Genomic DNA, 19,556 nt, shown 5'->3' with positions numbered 1-19,556 from the left:
CCAAAGCTATTTAATATCTTTATGAAGCTGCTGTGAATGGTCATTAGGAGTTTGGGGCAAATTGCCATCAGGACACCGATGACACTGAGAGCTACTTCTCCAGAACATGAGAATCAGGAGATGCTGTGTGGGCACTAATCTGGTGACTGGACACATCAGTGGGATGAATGAAGGGAAATAATCTGAGCTTGAAAAGGACACTATCCTATCTATACCAGCTCCCAGGCAGGGATGGGGTGGGAATCTGGGAGTTGGAGCCAGAGGTTTTTTTGGCACTGTCCAAGAGAATGCAACTTTTGCCTCTGCTTTTAATTATACGACTTTTGCTTCAGCAGCAGCTGGCTGGGTCTTTCAGGTTCACCCAGGGCTGGATCCCAACCAGCCAGCATGTCCCCCAGCATCCTTTTTCATATGCATGTCAAAGCCAGATGGGCCTGGGTTGCCCTCCACATCCTTTCTGTTCCCAACAACAATTCGCCTGAGGCCACATTGGGGTGTTGGCTGAGGGCTATAGGAAGCTGAAACCCCTTCTCTGTTTCCAATTAGCTCTCAGACAGAACTGGAGAGTTGGAAAAACAAAGTGTGTGAGAGAGAAGCAGCCTCTGCATGTTCCAGGAAAATCAGATGGCTTCTCTTGGTAGGAGATTCGCTGTAATCTTTTTGTTGCTGCCCAGAAGCATTGTTTTCAATTAGGATTCATAAGGCATCCCTTTCAAAGTGAAGCCAAAGATTGGAAGGTGGCCCAATGAATGGGTCTCCACCTTTGGATATCCACGTTTTCCATTCATTTATGGCATTCGTTTCTTCAAAACGTTGTGATCCCACCTTAGAGTAAATATATAAAACCATGGGACTATCACAAAATGGCTGCTGTCACTGCAATGACTGCTCCCCACATCAAAAGGGGGGTGCCTTTTGTGTGGTCACGTGCAGCCCCCCTGGACCTATGCAGCTCCCAATAGTATGGGCTGGCTTCGCCCTCCCCAGGCTGGATACCTGGAGGTTTCCGCCTACCTCAGCCAATCGCCCAACCTCGCCTGGGAAGGCATTGCCAGGGGATCAGCCAGGTGGGGGGAGGGACCATCCTGCCCACACAACAGAAGGTGAATCTTACCTACAAAGCGTCAGTTGGCTCCAGAGCTTCTCCCACCCTTCCCTCCCTCAGTTAGTCTTCTTTTGCAGGTTAACCTCTTCTCCACAGGTACACAGGTGCTGCTACATCATGGTCGCTGTTAAAGGGCCAGAAAGGAATTTTCCTGCATTGGCGGATTTTGCCTTTCCCGTAGCAAAATGTCACAACTTTGGCGGTTTCAGGCCTTGGGCAGAATCCTTTAGTCTATCTTCCCTAATTGGGGGAGGGGGTGAAGTGGTGACCCACGCCCCCCTTGCGGCAATGATCCCAGGATTCCCCATTAAAGGGGTTGTTTGAGGGGAGGCATTGGCCATATGCCAATAGGTGGTCATTGCCCTCCCCTGCGACAGTGGTGAAATGGGGGGGGGGCGGGCTCTCTGCTTGCTTGAACAGATGTTCTCCAGAGCCAGCCCAATCCCCACACATTCTGGATAACCCTGATGTTCCCCAGATCCCAAGCCAGGGACTGGGAGGTACAAACGACCAGTGCCTAAGCCAATGGCTCCCTACACCTGAAGTTTTAATAAAGTTGTGGCCAATTTTAATCCCACAACACAGTATTTTGAGTCATTATTCCACCCGGGTCGCCTGGGGTTGGGGGGACTCTGCCTGTCCATGTAAATGCAATTGTTACACCAGTAAATAATATTCTTTTTGCAGTTGAGGCTGCATTCCTATAGGTTTAAATAGGGGTCAAGCTGAAATTCTCAGGGCTGCCTTTGTAAAGTAACAACCTAGTAAACATTCTGATTTGAAGCAACAGTAGCCAAGTTCAATTACATAATAACCATTCAAGCCAGCAAGACCATCTGTTCTTATTAATTGTTATTCAATAGTAAAATGCAACTTACCCCCCCCCCCCCAATTTAAAATAGTGGCTGCGCTGTTTTGTACCACTGCTTCTAATGGGTGAAATGAGGTTTGTTGTTGACTGGCAATTTAAATACATGATGGCAAGGGATGGGGAAGATTGAACAAATAAGTAAATTGTGTAAGAATGGAAGGGGTGGGGTAATAGGGGTGGGGGTGTGGGGGTGTAAATATATACACACACTGGCCTGTCATCATACTGTGATGACAGTCTGAGCCACTAGAAGGCACAAGAATCATGTGGATTGAGCTAGGACTTGACAGCTGGCACTTACAGGAATCCACCACAGAGTTCAAATCATAGAATCATAGAATCATAGAGTTGGAAGAGACCACAAGGGCCATCGAGTCCAACCCCCTGCCAAGCAGGAAACACCATCAGAGCACTCCTGACATATGGTTGTCAAGCCTCTGCTTAAAGACCTCCAAAGACCTCCACCACACTCCTTGGGTCACCTTTGGGTCACCTTTGATGGAGGAGGAGCATAGGAAGGGAAGCACTGCCAGATGGGCTCTCCTTCCTCTTTGACACTGTGGGAGGCTTTTAATCATATGTGTGTGTGTGTGTGTGTGTGTGTGTGTGTGTGTGAGAGAGAGAGAGAGAGAGAGAGAGAGAGAGAGAGAGAGAGAGAGAGAGAGACTTGGAAGAGGGAGAAGAGATAATAGTGTTGTCCTTTCTGGGGGACAAGTTGTGGATGGGAGAAAGCTTGGCTGGTGGTAGGGGGGATGTTGTGATCCTTGGGTGGGTTCAGAAGCTGAGAGAGAAAAAGAACACAATGTGATCTTTGGGATAGGAAATGAGGCAGGGTATTGTCATGTTGTAGAACATGGGTAGGCAAACTAAGGCCTGGGGGCCGAATCCAGCCCAACCGCCTTCTAAATCCGGCCCACTGATGGTCCAGAAATCGGCGTGTTTTTTACATGAGTAGAATGTGTCCTTTTATTTAAAATGCACCTCTGGGTTATTTGTGGGGCATAAAAAATACAGTCTGGCCCCCCACAAGGTCTGAGGGACAGTGGACCAGCCCCCTGCTGAAAAAGTTTGCTGACCCCTGTGTAGAAGAAATGCTGGGAAAGACAGTGAAAAGGGGATTAGTGAGCAGGGAAGCAATGTTTGTGTGCATCACACACAGTAATACATCACATTTGGTAGTATCTGATGGTGGTATCACATTTGGTGGAAGTAATAAGTGTCAATCCTTTGCAACTGGTGGGAGTGTAATAGTGCTAGTTTAAACCCTTGGCACTGCTGAACACAGTAATTCTGACATGAGGTTTTATAGGCAAGAAACAACTTTGCCTGATAGATAAAATGAATAGGTTGGGTGCAAGATGTACACATGGATTGGGGTGGTGGTGGGAAGAAACTCTTCTGCAAGGGGGAGATTGAAAAGATAAAGTGAAGTGACATATGTTGAAACATAGAGATATCATGCATGGATCAATCCACTGAAGTTAACAAGATTCAATCAGCAGATATTAACAAGCCCATAGATGTTGTGATGTTGATAGTCTCAGGCACACCCAGTGTTTTATGACTACATATGTAACAAAGTCCTCATCACTGTTACTGAGGAAAATACCTGATTTCTGGTATCTGTTCCTAGCAAACCAGTGGGTCCTCTTCACCCAGATTTGCCTTTAGAGGGGAGGGGATATTGCAAATGCCTTTAAAATAGTTAGGATGAGCTCCCTTTCCTTCCACTGTATAAGCAACCATTAAAAAGGAAACTCTTAGCAGTTTACTTACACAACCCCTAAGCTAGGCATAGGCAAACTCAGTCCTCAAATGTTTTGGGACTACAATTCCCATCATCCCTAGCTAACGGGACCAGTGGTCAGGGATGATTGGAGTTGTGGTCCCAAAACATCTGGAGGGCCGAGTTTGCCTATGCCTGCCCTAAGTGTACCTTACCTCTGCAGCAGTTGTGACTGAAGCATTCAATCATTACTCACACAGGGAGCTTGTAGTCTTCTAGGGACTCAGCTATACAGCTGCAAATAAAACATTTTAAGTGTGCTGTAAAGTGCAGTATACAAATGTGACAGTAGATGGTGATGGTAAGCTATGGGAAATTTAATATATTTTTCAAAACGTGTTGTTTTTTTTAAAAAAAAGCATTTTCACAGTATTTTTTATATGTATGTAGATTCCTCCTTGATCTTAGTGGGCTCAAACCCCAATTCCTGTCAGCCTGACCAATTTCTACACAAATCCTTGGCTTTGTGTCCTTTTTCAGGATGGATCCATTTGAATCAAGGCAACTTATGTCATGCATCTGAATTATAATTTAATTCACCCAGAAACGGGGTTGATTTAAATACAGTTCCCAACTTTATAATTCATCTATTTCTTGAACATGCATGCACGCTAACTGCTTCCTGTAACAATTCAAAGGCATAATATTTTTTACAGCTAAATAGAGCTGTTGTGCTACCCAAGGACATAGCCCAAAATCTCTGGCAATGGAATCCATGTCCTTTTTCCACTATGGAATTTGTGCTTAGGGGAACAACTGTGAAATGGAGGTTTTCTGCTTGGCACTATCTGTACACATAATAGGGACGCAAAGTAAAATCCGCTGCCTTGAAGGTTAAGGGCTTGGACTGTTGCACTAGTAGGTGTCAGAAGTTTTGGACACACTGATCTAATACTTTATGAAGTGAAATACATTGCTGGAGTTGGTCATTTGTTTATTGTCTTGAAAATAACACAATATCTAACAGTCTAAGAGAATGTCATTTTTCACACATGACTTTTCCATTTTGGCTTTATCCCTCTTAAATAAATCATGACACAATGTAATTTGCCATGTGTTGTTTTTTAGCTGAGGTTGTATTCACCTAATTTTAAGACCTGCTAAGGAACAGATGATTGTTATTATGTCTTCATATGTAAAACCACAGAATTCAAAGAGGGTGCATGTTCTTTTTCCCATGACTATGTATCATAGAGCCCAATCAAGAGGTTCTTTGTCACACATTCAGTGACTCCAGCATGCATAGTGAGATTCCCTTCAGTGCAATTAAGGAACCAACTAATGTGGCCCATGCAATATAGCATAACATACTTGTGGAGCGGAGTGATTGGGGAGAAAATGAGACATTTATAAAGGTTAAATCCAGGGCCTGACAGTGCCTGCTTGTTTTAGGCCCCACACCCCCTGAAATCTCTGTGTACACTGAACTAGACAATCAACACACACCCATACAAATACACCTCTCAGTACTACTGGAGAAATAATTTAAATTACAACATGGCGTGAAAAAGAAGATTGCAAAAAACAAACAAACCAAGTTCCACTAATTAAATATCATTCTCCACCCACAACACAAACAAACAAACAAACAAAGAAAGAAACACAGAACCCTGATTCTTTCAACATCTGGCTTAAGACTTGTCAAATATGCCCAGCTGAAATACAGGTTCAAAATGGAGAGAAAAACTTTAGTATTTCCAGAATTTAAATCCAGTGTTCAGAGTCACATTTGAAAATGTTAAACCAGGATGAAATGCAGTTAGTGTGTGTGTGTGTGTGTGTGTGTGTGTGTATAAAGCAGATAGAAACTTTTGATAACTCCAGAATATGAAAACATATTTTACATACAGGAAGTTGACAGGTTAAGGAAATATTCACCATATTTTGTACTGGTAAGTAAGAAACTGCCAGCAAAAATCCTCATTGACCATGCAAAATATAAAAATAAAGCCCTAATTTCTACCCAATTTAATAATCATCCTTTGCATTTGAAGAACAATGTTTGTTTTAACTGGTTTGCTTGTCTTGCCTAGAAGTTCTTGAAATGTCTCTCACATCAGAGAAAGCAGTAATTCTAATAAAAAAATTCCAACAATAAATAAAAAGAATGATCTCCCCTCCCCTCACCCCCCTTTGAAAAAGGAGATAATGAAAGCCAGCTTGTTTGGTACAGCTAATGGGGATGCTTCACTGGGAAATAAAGACCACACCTCAGAAAGGTCAGTGAGAAGCCTGATGGCATCCTTCTGTTTCATAATCTTGCTTGTTAGGAAACGCATTCCCTGCTGTCTTTTGGTTATACGAGAATCAGTAGACACAGCAAGAACATCAGAAGGTTGGCACTGAGAGAAGAGGTGTGGGAAGGTAAGTGGACTCCAGGATGCTTTTGCCCACTGGTGTCTGACCTCCAGTAATGTATGTCACGCCATTCACGTAGTCCATGGCTATTTGGGTCTTTGACAAATTGGATGCCTGGGATATGGCTGTGGATCCACTTTTGGTAGTACGTGAGCCGACTATACACACCAGGGCGGTTCTCAATGGCACATCCTTCACCCCAGCTCACAATGCCAGCCAAGACCCATGACTGGCCAACTGGGCATACCATGGGGCCTCCAGAATCACCCTGTGAAACAAAGAAACAGAAATGAACATTTAATGCACATTCATGATGATTTGCACCCATGATGCTGTTGGGGCTGTAACACACAATCCTACTATCAGTACTGTTTGTGCGTGCAGAAGATTTGGAACAGTCACCTACCATTTCCAGTGAGTGCATATCCCTTGACTTTCAGCTGAAATCCCATAACTTTTTATACCACAAATGTTCTGGTTTATTTCCATTCTATTTTTTGCACCGCAGAATGAACTAAGACTGCATTTAGACAGCAATTTATTTTGTGTCCCCAATGTTTTCTTACCCAATGAATGCTGCATTTTATGTGCTTTTCACGTGACATAAAAAACACATGAAAGCTAGCAGGAGTTCCGTACTTATTCCTATATTAATTGGTTCCAGAACAAAAATGCTTGCAACTGTGTAAACCCTGAAAAGTGCAGGAGTTTTGTGGTGTTTGTGTGGTTCACAGCATGTGATGAAACTTGAGGCAGTGTTCCAGCATACAGTTATTTACCCCACCCCACCCCACCCCCCGTTTTCATGAGGCAATCTTAGGGGAACAGAAGCACACATGCAAATAAAAAGTTGCAACATTTCCATTGACATCTGCTGTTGTGTCACACCATGCCCACTGTTGTGATTGAAATTTAGCATGCCATGACAGTTGTTATATTTTTTTGAGGGGGAGGGGGACTGGTCAATCTGAATTATATCCATGGGGTCCCTTCCAGGCCTCTGATCCTGTGTCTGTGAGGTTAGAATCTGAAATAAAAAACCTGGTGAACTGCTCGAACCAGTTGCTTTGCCTTGGCTGGCTTCATCGGCATCTCAAAGAGTAAGATAAGAAGATGTCATAATGAGAAATAAAAAATGCTTGGGGGGGGGGGAATAAGCATTTCTACACCCCACCCCTGACCTGGTTTGATACCACTTCATCCTAGGAAGGAGAACAATAGGCCAGGGTGCATTTTGTCTGATGCTGGAAGCTGAAGGAGTAGAGAATTGAGTTGGGGAAATGAAAAATTAACAGAACCAAAACCGAAACACCATCTCTATTCTTGCAGCTATTCTTGTAGCTAACAGCAGCTATGGGGGTCATCAAATTTTAATTGAAACCACAGTGGGAAGGGAGAGCTAATCACTCCTGCATTCTGTGATTCCTCCCCTCTGTAGTTTTTATTTGATTTTTTTTAAAAAAAAAAAAACACCCAAACATTAAATGCAATCCCGCCTTCCTGCCATATCTAGTTTGGCCTTCAAACTACTTTCAACTCTCCTAAAACATACACACAAATATCCATCTGTGCTAGCAGCAGAAGTTGCCAAGCAATAATAGAGGATCAGGAGGAGTATTTACACATTTTTAGAAGTGAATGAACAGATAAGCACTCTCACCTTGCATGCATCTTTCCTGCCCTCTGCAAAGCCAGCACAGATCATATCATCCTTGATTACCCGTGGGATCGGGCCATCAGCTATGTTGGTGCGGTAGAGGGCACTGCATGTCTTGGAGTCAATAATGGGCACCTGCAACTTCTGCAGGGTTTGTGGGGATGGAAGGTCGACTGTAATGACAACAACATACACAACTGAAGCACTTCCCCCCCTTAAATGCACTTTTGGGGAGGGAGTGTGTGTCCTCACATACATACAGTGACATGCATTGAGCCTCTCCGTCCCATCATTTCTCATATTTACCAATCTATTCTCTTTATTTATTTATCACATTAATATCCTACCTCCCTCCAAATAGCCTAGTGTTATGTACATGGTTCTCCCCTTACTCATTTTATCCTCACTAACAACCTTATGTAGTTGGTTAGACACTGGCAGAGGAACAGGAGTGCGGAGGGAGCAGACCACCCCTGGGACCACTATTCCAGTAGGATGCCATCGTGGCAGCCCCCCCGGACATGTGCTGCACCATACCCCCAGAACGCGTGCCACACCCCTGGGGATGCCAGCCGCACCCCTGCCTGCTGTCCATCCCCATATAGCTTCGCCACTGGGTTAGACTGGGAGAAAGTGATTGTCCCACTGTCACCCAGTATGTTTTGTGGCTGAGTGGGGATTTGAACTTGAATATGTCAGGCCCTAGTACAACACTCAAATCACTATACCAAACAGGGTCTCTTAGCCACTCCTCCTTTTCTTTCTCCCTCCTACTGTCACTGGCGGAGGAAGGGGGTGCGAGGGGTGCAGTCTGCTCTAGATGTCATCCCCGAGGGGGGGGGTGACATCGCCACACCACCCCTCCCATGCTTGCTTTCCTTGGTATAGGGTATTCATATTCAATTTTAGATTTTAATTTAATATAAAGCAATTTTACTGGGTACCCTGATTTCTATTGTGAAGTTATTACTATATCTTTTTCCTCCACACAAGTTCCTGCCCCTGTCTCCTCCTCCTCCTCCTCCTTCTCTCTCTCTCTCTCTCTCTCTCTCTCTCACACACACACACACACACACAGACACACAAACAAACCTGAATGACGCAGGTTGCCCCAGCCAGTGACCCAGCAAACTTTGCCTGGAGGAAACTTCACAGAAGCATCAGGCAGGCAAATGGGTAGGATAAATTCTGAATAGTGGACCTTCCTGGCCAACTGCACAAGAGCGATGTCCCCGCTGCTGGTCTGTCCTGCGTAAGTTGGGTTTACGATGACCTTCTTCACTCCCAAGCAGCATGACTGGGGGCCAGGATTGGATAGCTGGTTGGCCCCTAGGAGGACCTGGTACTGGGAGAGATCCCTGAACCTGGAAACATGACAGAAAGAGTGGGGATAGGTGAATGAATGGGATTTGGAGCTGGATTTTGGAGCAAAATTTTGTTGGAGAACTGCACTGCAAAATTTGGATCAGTGCACATTTTGAATGATGGCTCTGTGTCAGTTTGCATCTTGTTTCAGAAAGTGTGAGTTTGATAGTTGACCCTGTGGGTGGAGTGGGGGATGGGTGGGAGAAAAGCAAGCCAGAGCAACTTGTAGTAACTCCTTTGCCTGTCCTTTCCTTCTCCAAAGGCCAGATTGCCATACATCTGGAATTTCCCAGATATACCCGGAATACTGTAGTCAGAAGCAGTGTCCTATCAGAAATCAGCTAAATGTCTGAAAAAATCCGGACATATTGCAACACGTGTCAGCAATGTTGGTTTCTGATTTGCACACCCGCCCCCCCCCCCAAATGCTCAACAACCTTTGTGTCCAGATTTTCACTTTTTGAAATATGGCAACTCTGCCAGATCAAGTATTCTGGGATGCGGGATCCAAAGGCATCAGTAACCCAGGTTTGCCACCCCACCCTGTATACTCACTGATAGAAACAGTGTGCTGCGGTTATCACCCACTCGTCGGAGATGAGGGACCCTCCACACACATGCCTTTTGTTCAGCTGTAAGCTGATCTGCCAGGGGAACTCCCCTGGCACTGTGTCCTGTCCCTTCACAATCCGGTTGAGGCTGACATGAGGCCGCCCACAGGCTGCAAGAAAGGACAAAGATTCATTCAAACTGCCATGAGGTTAGCATGCAGAGGAGACACTGAGATCATATGGATTCTAATTGATAATATAGTGGAGACAGGTTTGACGCAACCTTAACAGCACATTCACATAATCATATGGCCATCTTCATCATTACAGTATCGCTGGTGAGAAAAAAGCAAGCCAACAGCAGTGACTCTTATATAGGTGCAATGGGCAGAATCTCATTAAGGCGGGGGAATTCCGTCTCTCATAGGAGCCAACTCCTAGGGGCCAAGTTCCCTTCAGCACCCCAATAAAATATTTGAGGGGCTAGGGCCCCCAAAGTTGATTTCAATTGCCATTCAAATGATGTGCATGCACCGCATCATGTGATTAATTATGTAGGGCAAGGCTTATCTGCCTCCTATATTTATTCTAGTTGGCACCCCTGCAGTGTCTCTGCATCAAAAGGTAATCTGTGCTTCACTTGCCCCAAGGCAGAAACGAGAAAAAAATTACTCAGTGCTAGCAAAACAGCTCCTTAGAAGACTTCTCTGTGGATGAACAATCTGGGCTCACGACATGCAAAAAAATATTTAAATTACTTATTCCATGCCTCACATATATGCTCCAATACACAGCTGGGCAATTACTGGACAAAGTAATTGCTAATCCAAATATTTTCAAATGAAAAAACTGAATTTGGAGGGGAAACACAAACCCTGCATAAAAGCCTTCAACCCCTGGAATCTCAAACCATTTAGAGATTGGGGTGACATGCATCAATACATTTGAAACAGAAGGAAGAGAAATGCAGAAAATGTACACTCACCACTGGTAGCCTGAACTTCTTGCAGACCTGCAACATGACAAGACAGCAGTGAGAGGGTGCCAAGAAATTCGATGAGATTCACTGGATCTAAGACTCATTGGCGTAGCTGCACTGTATCTCCAAACAGCAGCTCTACTTTATTCCAAGCCAATGCTCTTGAGACAGGAAGCATCCTTGAAAAAGACAACATACATTCCCTCCAGGACGTCCCAACGCCAACACAACAATATGTACAACTCTATGGACCATCAGTAGTCATCATCATTCCCTTTCCCAGTGAATGTGCCAGATAAAAGCTCTCTAGGTATGTTTTTGATCTCTTGATGTCCTGACATCAGTCCTGACAAATGAGCAGGTTGCATTAATGTATCAAATTTCAGATGAATCAGAATTGGGAGGGAGTGCAAACATTTTAGAGGATGGGATTAATTCTTTTTTTAATGATCTTAGTAAAATGGTAGACATCAACAAAAACTGGTTCTACCAGAATCAAACCAAAACAAGCAGCTCATTCAGCTGAAATCCCGAATGAAAAGTTTCTCCTGTTGTATACATATTCCTGTCTCCTGGGTGGGACTGGAAAATCCCTTCTCTTTTCTTTCTCAGAAATTACAGCACACAGACACGTATTCTGTTTGGCCTTTAACTGGGAGGTGGGCAGCAATTATACAGGATTATGGGGCAGGTCAACAGGGTGGTTGTATGTGGATTGTTGGCTCTAGCTGGGCTTGAGGTGGGGCAGCTAAGCCGACTGCAAGTCTAGCCCATATCTTCATCCCAACAGCCCACATACATCCATGTCTCCAGTTGCAATTGGGAAACAATAGACTGGTATGCTTCATAATTCCTCACTGTCTGGGACATCTATGCTACCTTGTCCATCTTGATCATACCAGCCTCTCCTTCTGTACTGTGGCATCACAATTTCCGTTCCAGTCAAGAACCTGTGCTCCCAAAGTAACCTCTCTCTCAAACACTAATTTAGCAAAGCCGTAATTTACTTTCCCCCACCTACCTGGCAACACCCTGAAACCCAATTATAACATCATCAAAATCAACTAAAGAAACTATTATGATGTCTCTTTCATCTCCATTAATGGCTCTTCCTTGCAGACACATGTCTGGTGCAGGATCGTTAAGATGGTATCTCTCTGCTTGTTAGTATTTTTTTCTTTTTAAAAATATAGTTTTATTAAAGGTTTCTTAGTTTACAAAAATACATGTGTTGTCTCTTTTTTCAAGTTGTGTTTTCTGCAGATCAGTTTCATTTGTTGTGAGACATTAGTGTGACATACAGTGTTAGGTTAGGAAAGGGGGGGAACGGTAAGTGGGGTGGGGTCAGGTGGTTATTATTCTATTCTTCTACTTAGTGTATGTGTGGGGTTTTGTGTCAGCGTTACTTGTATGGGTTCTCTTACTATTCGCTTGTTGTATTTCCTTGCTGGTGAGAGAGGTTGGGGTGGCTTAGGGTGTGGTTGGTTGTCTTTGGTTGGCTGTAGTGAGATTTGGTTTTTGTGTGTGAGCGGGGTGTGTGTGTATTTTTGAATCAAGATTGATTCGTATGCTGTTGGCAGATTGTTGTTGTTGTTTTGTTGGGATGTGCATGTGATAAAGAAGAACTATACCGGGGTGAAGGCATCTTCTTCTATTTGTCTCCATGTCAGTTTCAGTTTATTAGTTAGTTTTTTCTGATAAAGCTGTTTCCCATACTATTTTATACCATTGGTCCATGCTTACTCCTGACAGGTCTCTCCAGTGTCTGACTTTAAAAAGGAGGAGAAGCAACAAAAACTAAGCCACAAATTTTCCCTCAGGTCTTGAGTTCCTCTGAAGTCAGAGGCAGAGAGAACTTGTTAAGTCTCACAACTTTATTCAGGTATATAAGCCAGCCCTAGGAGCTGCCTTATGCACTGGGTCTAGAACTTCTCTCTACTCAGAAAAATTGCATTATTAAGCCAAGGAACAAACATGCCTTGGTTTTCAATCAGTGGATTTCAAGCAGCTGCAGAATAAATGAATGCAGCATACAACAGGTAGAAGAGAGACTTGAGCAACAGTGTAATAATGGATGAGGAAGCATTGGCATTGATGCTTGGCACCACAAGTCACTGGTAGATTAGAATGCATGCTTTGCATGCAAAAGAGCCTTGTTCACATTGTTGGATCTCCAAGTAGGGTCGGGAAAGTCTTCATCTGAAAACTTAAGAGAGCTATTGGCAGGCAGTATAGACCTAAAGCAGGGAACATTTAATGATTCAAACGTAGCCAACCCTTTCAGGTCAGCATTCCAGCAGCAGACTGGGTCAAAGGTGAAAGTGGGTGAGGAAATGTGAGTATGGCCAAAAATGTTTCATTTCACCTTGTTTGAAATGAAATCAATTGAAATTATGGTGGGATAAAATTAAAATCTACTTTATATTTTGGAAAGTTGATTGCTCATTATAAGTCATAAGATATAGTAGGCAAAATTTGTATACTGGTTCTTGAGATCAAGGAGCAGATTTTCATACATGTTTGGCTACAAGTAGACACCATTTTGAATGAAAGAGTGGTGAGGACCTTTCAAAACAGCATTGATTTTAACCATTGATCTGAAGACTGCAGTAATTTTTTGGGGTTTCTTAGAACTTCCAAGCATGGATGGTTTATAATGGTTTCATCTCTCCACCACCCTCACTAAACTTTAGATTGTGGGCCTGCACCAAGCAGTGCTGGGTATGAGGCTGCCAGTAAAAAAAAGAAGGGCAATGCTGCTGCCATAGACAATACTGAGATGAAGCAATGCTTTCATCTGATATAATGGTAATTTCCATGCCCCCTAACTTGGTATGAGAAAATTGGAGAGGAGGAGGAGTAGTAATAATAATAATAATAATAATAATAATAATAATAATAATAATGTTATACCCTGCCCACCTGGCTGGGTTTTCTCTGCCACTATTAACAAGTGTATCCTTATTTTGATCTGGAGGGTATGCTGCAGTTATTCAGAGGCACATCAGACATGTTCAGAGATGTTTTCCGATTGCCTCACATGCTACAAGATTCAGCCATTGACTTGAAAACCTCCAGGGGAAATGGCAACTGATTTGCAGTGATGTAAAGGAAAAGGGTTAACCCCAGCAATACCAAGCAGCAGAATGAGCCACAGAATGAGGTGGCTGGGCCTGCTCAAGCAGCAGATGAGATGGGAATCAAGTGGTCAAGTGCTGAGGGCTGAGGTGGTAGAATGGGCTGTAGCACTTCAGATTACAGGTGGGTGGGAATCACATTTTTGAATATTTCCCTGTGTTAAAAATGAAGCCAAGCTCAGCAGGAAGAGGGATAAAGTAGAATCTTTGACCTCAGTGCATGAATTTTCAACTTACAGGGGGTTGTGACAAGGAGCAGTGTTAAATAAAATGGAGCCCTCACCTGCAGTGTGAAGTAGTGTCATCTATTCTACCACCTCATTCTGCTGTATGTGTAGGCCAGGCCAAAGATCTAGACCCAACTAGGCCCAGTTTCACAACATTGGTTCACCTATCCCAGAAGATGGGAGCAGTAGTGGTTAGAATGTAAGGTAGATCCAGGTTCATATCTTTGCTCAGGCATGAAGTTCACAGTGTAACCTTGGGCTCTGGAAACCTGTGAACTTAATCTACTTTGCAAGGTTGATAGGAGAACCAAAAAGAAAAAAGTTGAGCTGAAGAAGAACTATGGAAAAAGAGTGGGAACTGGATAAAAATTAAGTTTCTCTACAGTTGAAAGGATAGGAGAATGTCTAAGTGCTTTACTTATAATAACAACCAGCTGCAGTTAAGCTATAAGGCAGCACAAAGCAGGTAAGGCAACTATAAGATCGCTGATTAGAATCTCTACAAAACCACAACCACACAGGAATAATCAACAGAGATCAAAGGGTGAAGCAGGAGGGAAAAAAGAGAACTTGGAGGCAGTCAGCAAAAAAGCCAAGCAAAGCCATAATAAGACATAAAGGGAGGCAGAATGATTTAATGTCTGTAAGGGGAAGATGGAATGTTTCTGAAAATATGTCCTGGAGGAGTGTTAAGAAACCGATTAGAGGGAACACTGGCTGACCTGATGCCAATGAAGGACACAAGAACTTGTAAAATTAATAGACCATCAAGCAAATGTTAGAACAATCCAGGGAGGTAGGGAGGTTTACTGGGAGATATATATATTCTCCTGATGGAGACACAAGGGAAAGTTATTTGCAGCTGAAAATAGATGTTGGTAGGATTTGTGAGTCCACTCATGAGAGGTCTGTGGAGAACTGGAGTAAAAGCAAACTAATAAATGCTTGGCATAACTCTTCCCTCAGGCAGAAAGACAAATTCTCTTTACTGTGATTTCAACATTGGAGCCATCTGGTTGAGATTTCTAAGGATGAGGTAATGTGGATTTCAAGACACAGCTGGTTGAAATCACGGGGAACATTCAGAACTGGTGCTGATGTTTAGAAGCAACCCCCACACTGGATTATATACTACAGTTGGGGTAAAGGCTGTTACAAACACTCAAGACATTCCTCCAAAGGAAATTGCCTTGTACTGACTGAGTCGGGCCATCTAGCTCATTCAGTACTGTTTACACAGACTGGCAGCAGCTTGCGAGGATGACAGACTGGGATTCTCCTTTCCACAGTAATGGCAGGTTCTGCCCAAACTGAGAAAAATTCAGTGGCCGTAGTGATACCTCTTGGCATCTCCATGTTCCTCCAGCCAGTAAATATTGGGATGAAGAGTATGTGCACAGGTATAACCCTTTGTGTTTTTATTTTATTTTTATGTATTCAATAATTCTAATCTTGTGGGATTAGAAGAGGAGATATGTGTCTGCCTGAGCTACGGTGAACCTGGTGAATGTGATGAGGCTTTGCCTGCAGCTAATGATTGCTGTCATGAGCAGTACTTTGCTTCAGTACCATTGTCTCTGTCTGCCATGTATGTCCTCTGAACTAAGCTCTCAGATTGACAGTTCACACCAGAGAAAGGGAAGTGGCATCTCCAAAACCATGCCCATCAACCCCTACCCTCCACAAAGAAACCAGAATGATACTTTTAGACATGCCCAACTAATGAAAATATTCAGGATCCATTCTGGATTGTTCACAAATGTCAGATTTTTGGGGGGTGGTAGAAGCGTTTCCTTGAGTACATTAATTTGGAAAACTAGTTGAATAATGATGGGTACAATAGGTCAGTGCCCAACCAGGGACAGCTGTGTGCAGGATTCCTCCTGCATTGCAGGAGGTTGGACTAGATGACCACCAGGTCCCTTCCAACTCTGCAATTCTATTATTCTATGTCGTTTGGCAGCATGCCAAAAATTGAAGAAGAAGAAGAAGAAACAGCATCTATACCACTATAAAGAGTAAATGCAGAAAGAACCAGAGTATAGGCAGGGATTGAATTTAGTGCTTTTTGCTTGAAAAACTTGTGCTTTGCCACTGAGCTATAGTCCTCATGTCCTGGTGACACTATTTGTATAGTACTGGCTTCAAAGGGATGTGTTTTTAATATAGTAAACCTAGTGCATGCAAGACCTGCTGGAAGAATTCCAGTTCTGTTTCCCAGTCCTGAGCAGAGGAATTTCATGGAAATTCTGCGGTAAATCTGGGCTGGCAGCTAAACCTCTGGCACGTTCACCCAATATCATCAGAGATTAGCTTTACATAAGTGTCCCAGATGCTTTGGTGAAGGCTGCTAACTCATTACAGAAACCTTGGGTGATTAATTGTGCGGTCTATAGTCAATGAATTAATTCATTGATTAAGCCTACATAAATTTTCACAATTGCTCTATAGAAAAAAAAGTGTTATGCTTAAGGCATCTTTGTATTTGCATATGTTTGTGTGTGTTTGATTAAAAAAATAGGTGCAGCAATACAGCTGGCTGGAGCATGGGAATAAATAATTTCAGACAGGTTGGTAGGAGTTAGATGGTAGATCCTATAACAGGGGCATTGCTGTAAACACAGATTTGCACATGCTCATTTATAGGAGAAAGATCTAGGGGTCGAAGTAGACCACAAGCTTAACATGAGTTAACAGTATGATGCAGAAGCTAAAATAGCTAATGTTATTCTAGGCTGCATCAAGAGAAGTATAGGATCCCAATCAAGGGAAGTAATAGTACTGCTCTGTTCTGCCTTGGTCAGACTACACCTGGAGTACTGTGTCTAGGAATTTACAAGTTGCCAGCATTCTATGTTTCTAAAGTCCCTAAAAGCATTCAGCCGGAGGAGCAGTTTACATACATCTCTGCAATGCCATTGAATTCTCTGCCGCCTCTGTGGTGGTTGAAAAAGAGGGCTAGATGGACTCTAGAGGATGCTGTTGCAGCACCAGACCAATAGCTTCCTTCCAAAACCATGGTCCATGTGAACTTAACTGTTGTACACTTCCCAAATGAGCACGAAAACACTCCAAACTGTAATGGGATTCGTGGTGGCTTTGCTCTGCCTCAACTGACAGAGGCAGCAATGCTTTTGAATGCCAGTTGCTAGAAAACCACAGCAGATACTGTTGTACTCAAGTCCTGCTTGCAAGCTTGCAGTTAGCCACTGTGAGAACAGCATGCTGGATTAGATGTGCCCGAGATGTGGTCCAGTAGATAAGAAACAGGAGCTTCAACATGCTCCTTACAGATGCTACACATTGCAAATGAGCAAAGACATGTGAGAACTCTACACATCCCAAGACAACATTTAGACCTGCCCTTATATTGAGTCAGAAAGTGGGTCCATCTACCCCAAAAAACCTACACTAGAATTACTTTCCAACATCTTAACTGAAATTCTCTCTCATCCTCTGTTACCTGATCCTTTTAACTGGAGGTGCCAGGGAAGGAACTGGGGGGGGGGGGTTGCTTCTGCAGACAAAGCTTGGGCTCTGCCACTGAGCTATGGCTTTCTCTACTCCTTTGAATAAAGCCTCGGACTTCCCCACACCACTTCTTCAGTGCAGGTATCACTGAGGTAAGGTGGAACAATTTTCCTCAGGTGGCAGATCTGCCCCATCTCCTCCATGCCTCTGCCATTGCATCACTGACAGCCCCACTGGGACTCTGCCCTCATCGCCTCCACAGCACCATTGCACTTACTGCTGCTGGAGCAGCTTCACAGTTGTGCCAGCTGCAATAAAGAATGAGTGCCTAAAGGGGAAAGTAGTCCAGATATAGGCTAATACATATGAAAAATAAAAGCTTCAGTTGGGTTAGTCCATTGATCCATGTAGCCCAGCATTGTCTTTTCTGATTGGCGGTCTTTGCAGTCACAGTTTAGTGGCAGACCACAACTCAATGACAGAGGACATTGTTTGCAAGAAGAGGGTCCCAAGTGCAATACCTGGCATCTCTATTTTAAAAAGATCAGGAAGAGGATGGTTGGAAAGACCCTAGAGAGCTGCTTATGACCCTAGAGAGCTGCTGTTAGTCAGAGTAGAAAATATTGGGCTAGATGGACAAATAGTCTGATGCGATATGTGGTAACTTTCTGTGTCTGTTGGTTTATTCCTGTCCCTGCTACCTGAGGACATTTAACAAGATGTGCCATGGATTGAAACTGGGTACCTTTAATATGGCAAACATGCCACTGAGCTATAGGCACCTCTTCCTTCCTCTGTATGCATATCTAAAAGGCTGCTAATACAAGGCAGTAAATGGATTTGTTATAAGGTTATTAGAGAATAACAGGGCAAAACAATGCTAACAACCTTGAATTCAAAGTTTGAAAAGTGGGCTATTGCTGATACTCAGACATCCTTCTTGGACTTCATTCTTCTAGATCTGTGTCCATAGCCACTAGCCCTTTCCCACTGCACTACCAAAGCAATACCACTTCTGTCCTAGAGCTAGGAGCAAAGCCAAAGAGTCTTCTCATCCTTCTAAGATTCTAAAACTCACTGTTGTTTTTGGTTGTTGTTTAGTCCAATTGGTTTAGCTGTTGGAGGTAGGTAAAAATATGGTGGTTTTTCTTACCCATCAGTGCTAACAGAAGCATGAGTAGACGAGCTTCCCTGGTCGCCACAAGGCCTTGTCTTTTGATCACTTGCCACTCCAACATGGTGGGTTTTGCTAGTGCCAAAAACCAAAGAGCCAGTCAGGAAGAATCTGTAGCTTTCCAGAAAGTGGACACATAAGTGATAGGAAGCCACTGAAAGATATCCAGCCATCAGCAACGAGAGTCACCTCACTTATATAGCTGTCTGTGGCAGGTAGGTTGTGTCCTGGTCGAGAATGTTGACCAACAAGTTCAGCAGATCTTGGCACACATCTTTGCCTTCATTTCTAGCATCCATCCTGCTGGGGCCAATTGCTGAGGTTGCCAGGAAGAAGTAAATGCAACTGAGAGACCACACCTGAACCTACCATGCCCAGCTGTCTTTTCTCCATGCTCATCCACCCTCAGCTCCATACCAGTCTCCATTATTTGTTTAGCACTTGGGGAGTGGTGACACCCCAGGTAACCTATACTGAAATCTGAGCTCCAGGAAACAACAACTTGTGAACAGTAGCACTGAAGTGCAATACAATATTTCAGTAAACATGGCAGCACTGTGATGCCCCTGATAAGGTTGCAGAAGGATAATATTGATGATACCATTGGTGTGGATGGTGCTTTACAAAATATAAGAGAACATGTCCATGCCTCTGAGGAGCTTATAGGGGAGGAATAGAGGAAGAGGATGGAAATGGAGATAGGGGTAAATAATGTGGGAAAGTATGCAGTTATTTCAATTGCACAGACTTAGACATATTTAGAGTATATTCTTCCCACCATTTATGGAAAGTTTGAGGTTATGGGAACTGAGAAGTTATGCTAAAAGTTTTACATACAAGGTGGGAGATCTTTGAGGAGAGATACGAAGGAAGTG

The 19,556-nt window shown here is 43.5% G+C and overlaps 1 protein-coding gene across 1 annotated transcript; it reads right to left on the bottom strand.

Annotated features, from left to right (window-relative positions):
* Positions 1–4,647: 4,647 nt before the first annotated feature.
* On the bottom strand, positions 4,648–18,823 carry LOC310829593 (serine protease 27-like). Its single transcript, XM_083708281.1, has 6 exons — positions 18,661–18,823; positions 10,679–10,705; positions 9,698–9,863; positions 8,870–9,141; positions 7,781–7,950; positions 4,648–6,388 (listed from the first exon to the last, which is right to left on the bottom strand). Exons 1-6 carry the CDS (start codon positions 18,743–18,745, stop codon positions 6,059–6,061), a joined length of 1,050 nt encoding a protein of 349 aa, XP_083564407.1. The 5' UTR covers positions 18,746–18,823; the 3' UTR covers positions 4,648–6,058.
* Positions 18,824–19,556: the final 733 nt, after the last annotated feature.

Source organism: Podarcis gaigeae (genome assembly GCF_964106915.1).
Source record: "Podarcis gaigeae genome assembly, chromosome: 13".
In the NCBI taxonomy this organism is placed as follows: Eukaryota; Metazoa; Chordata; class Lepidosauria; order Squamata; family Lacertidae; genus Podarcis; species Podarcis gaigeae.
The sequence above is the reverse complement of the archived record's forward strand: the minus strand, read 5'-3'. Positions and strand labels throughout refer to the sequence as shown.

Excerpts from the sequence above, each read along its gene's own strand:
- LOC310829593 (XM_083708281.1), bottom strand. The coding sequence starts at position 18,745 with ATGTTGGAGTGGCAAGTGATCAAAAGACAAGGCCTTGTGGCGACCAGG. Across the intron at positions 7,951-8,869 it reads GGGCAACCTGCGTCATTCAG|TCGACCTTCCATCCCCACAA; the intron begins GTTTGTTTGTGT and ends TTGTCATTACAG. Across the intron at positions 6,389-7,780 it reads GCAGGAAAGATGCATGCAAG|GGTGATTCTGGAGGCCCCAT; the intron begins GTGAGAGTGCTT and ends TTTGTTTCACAG.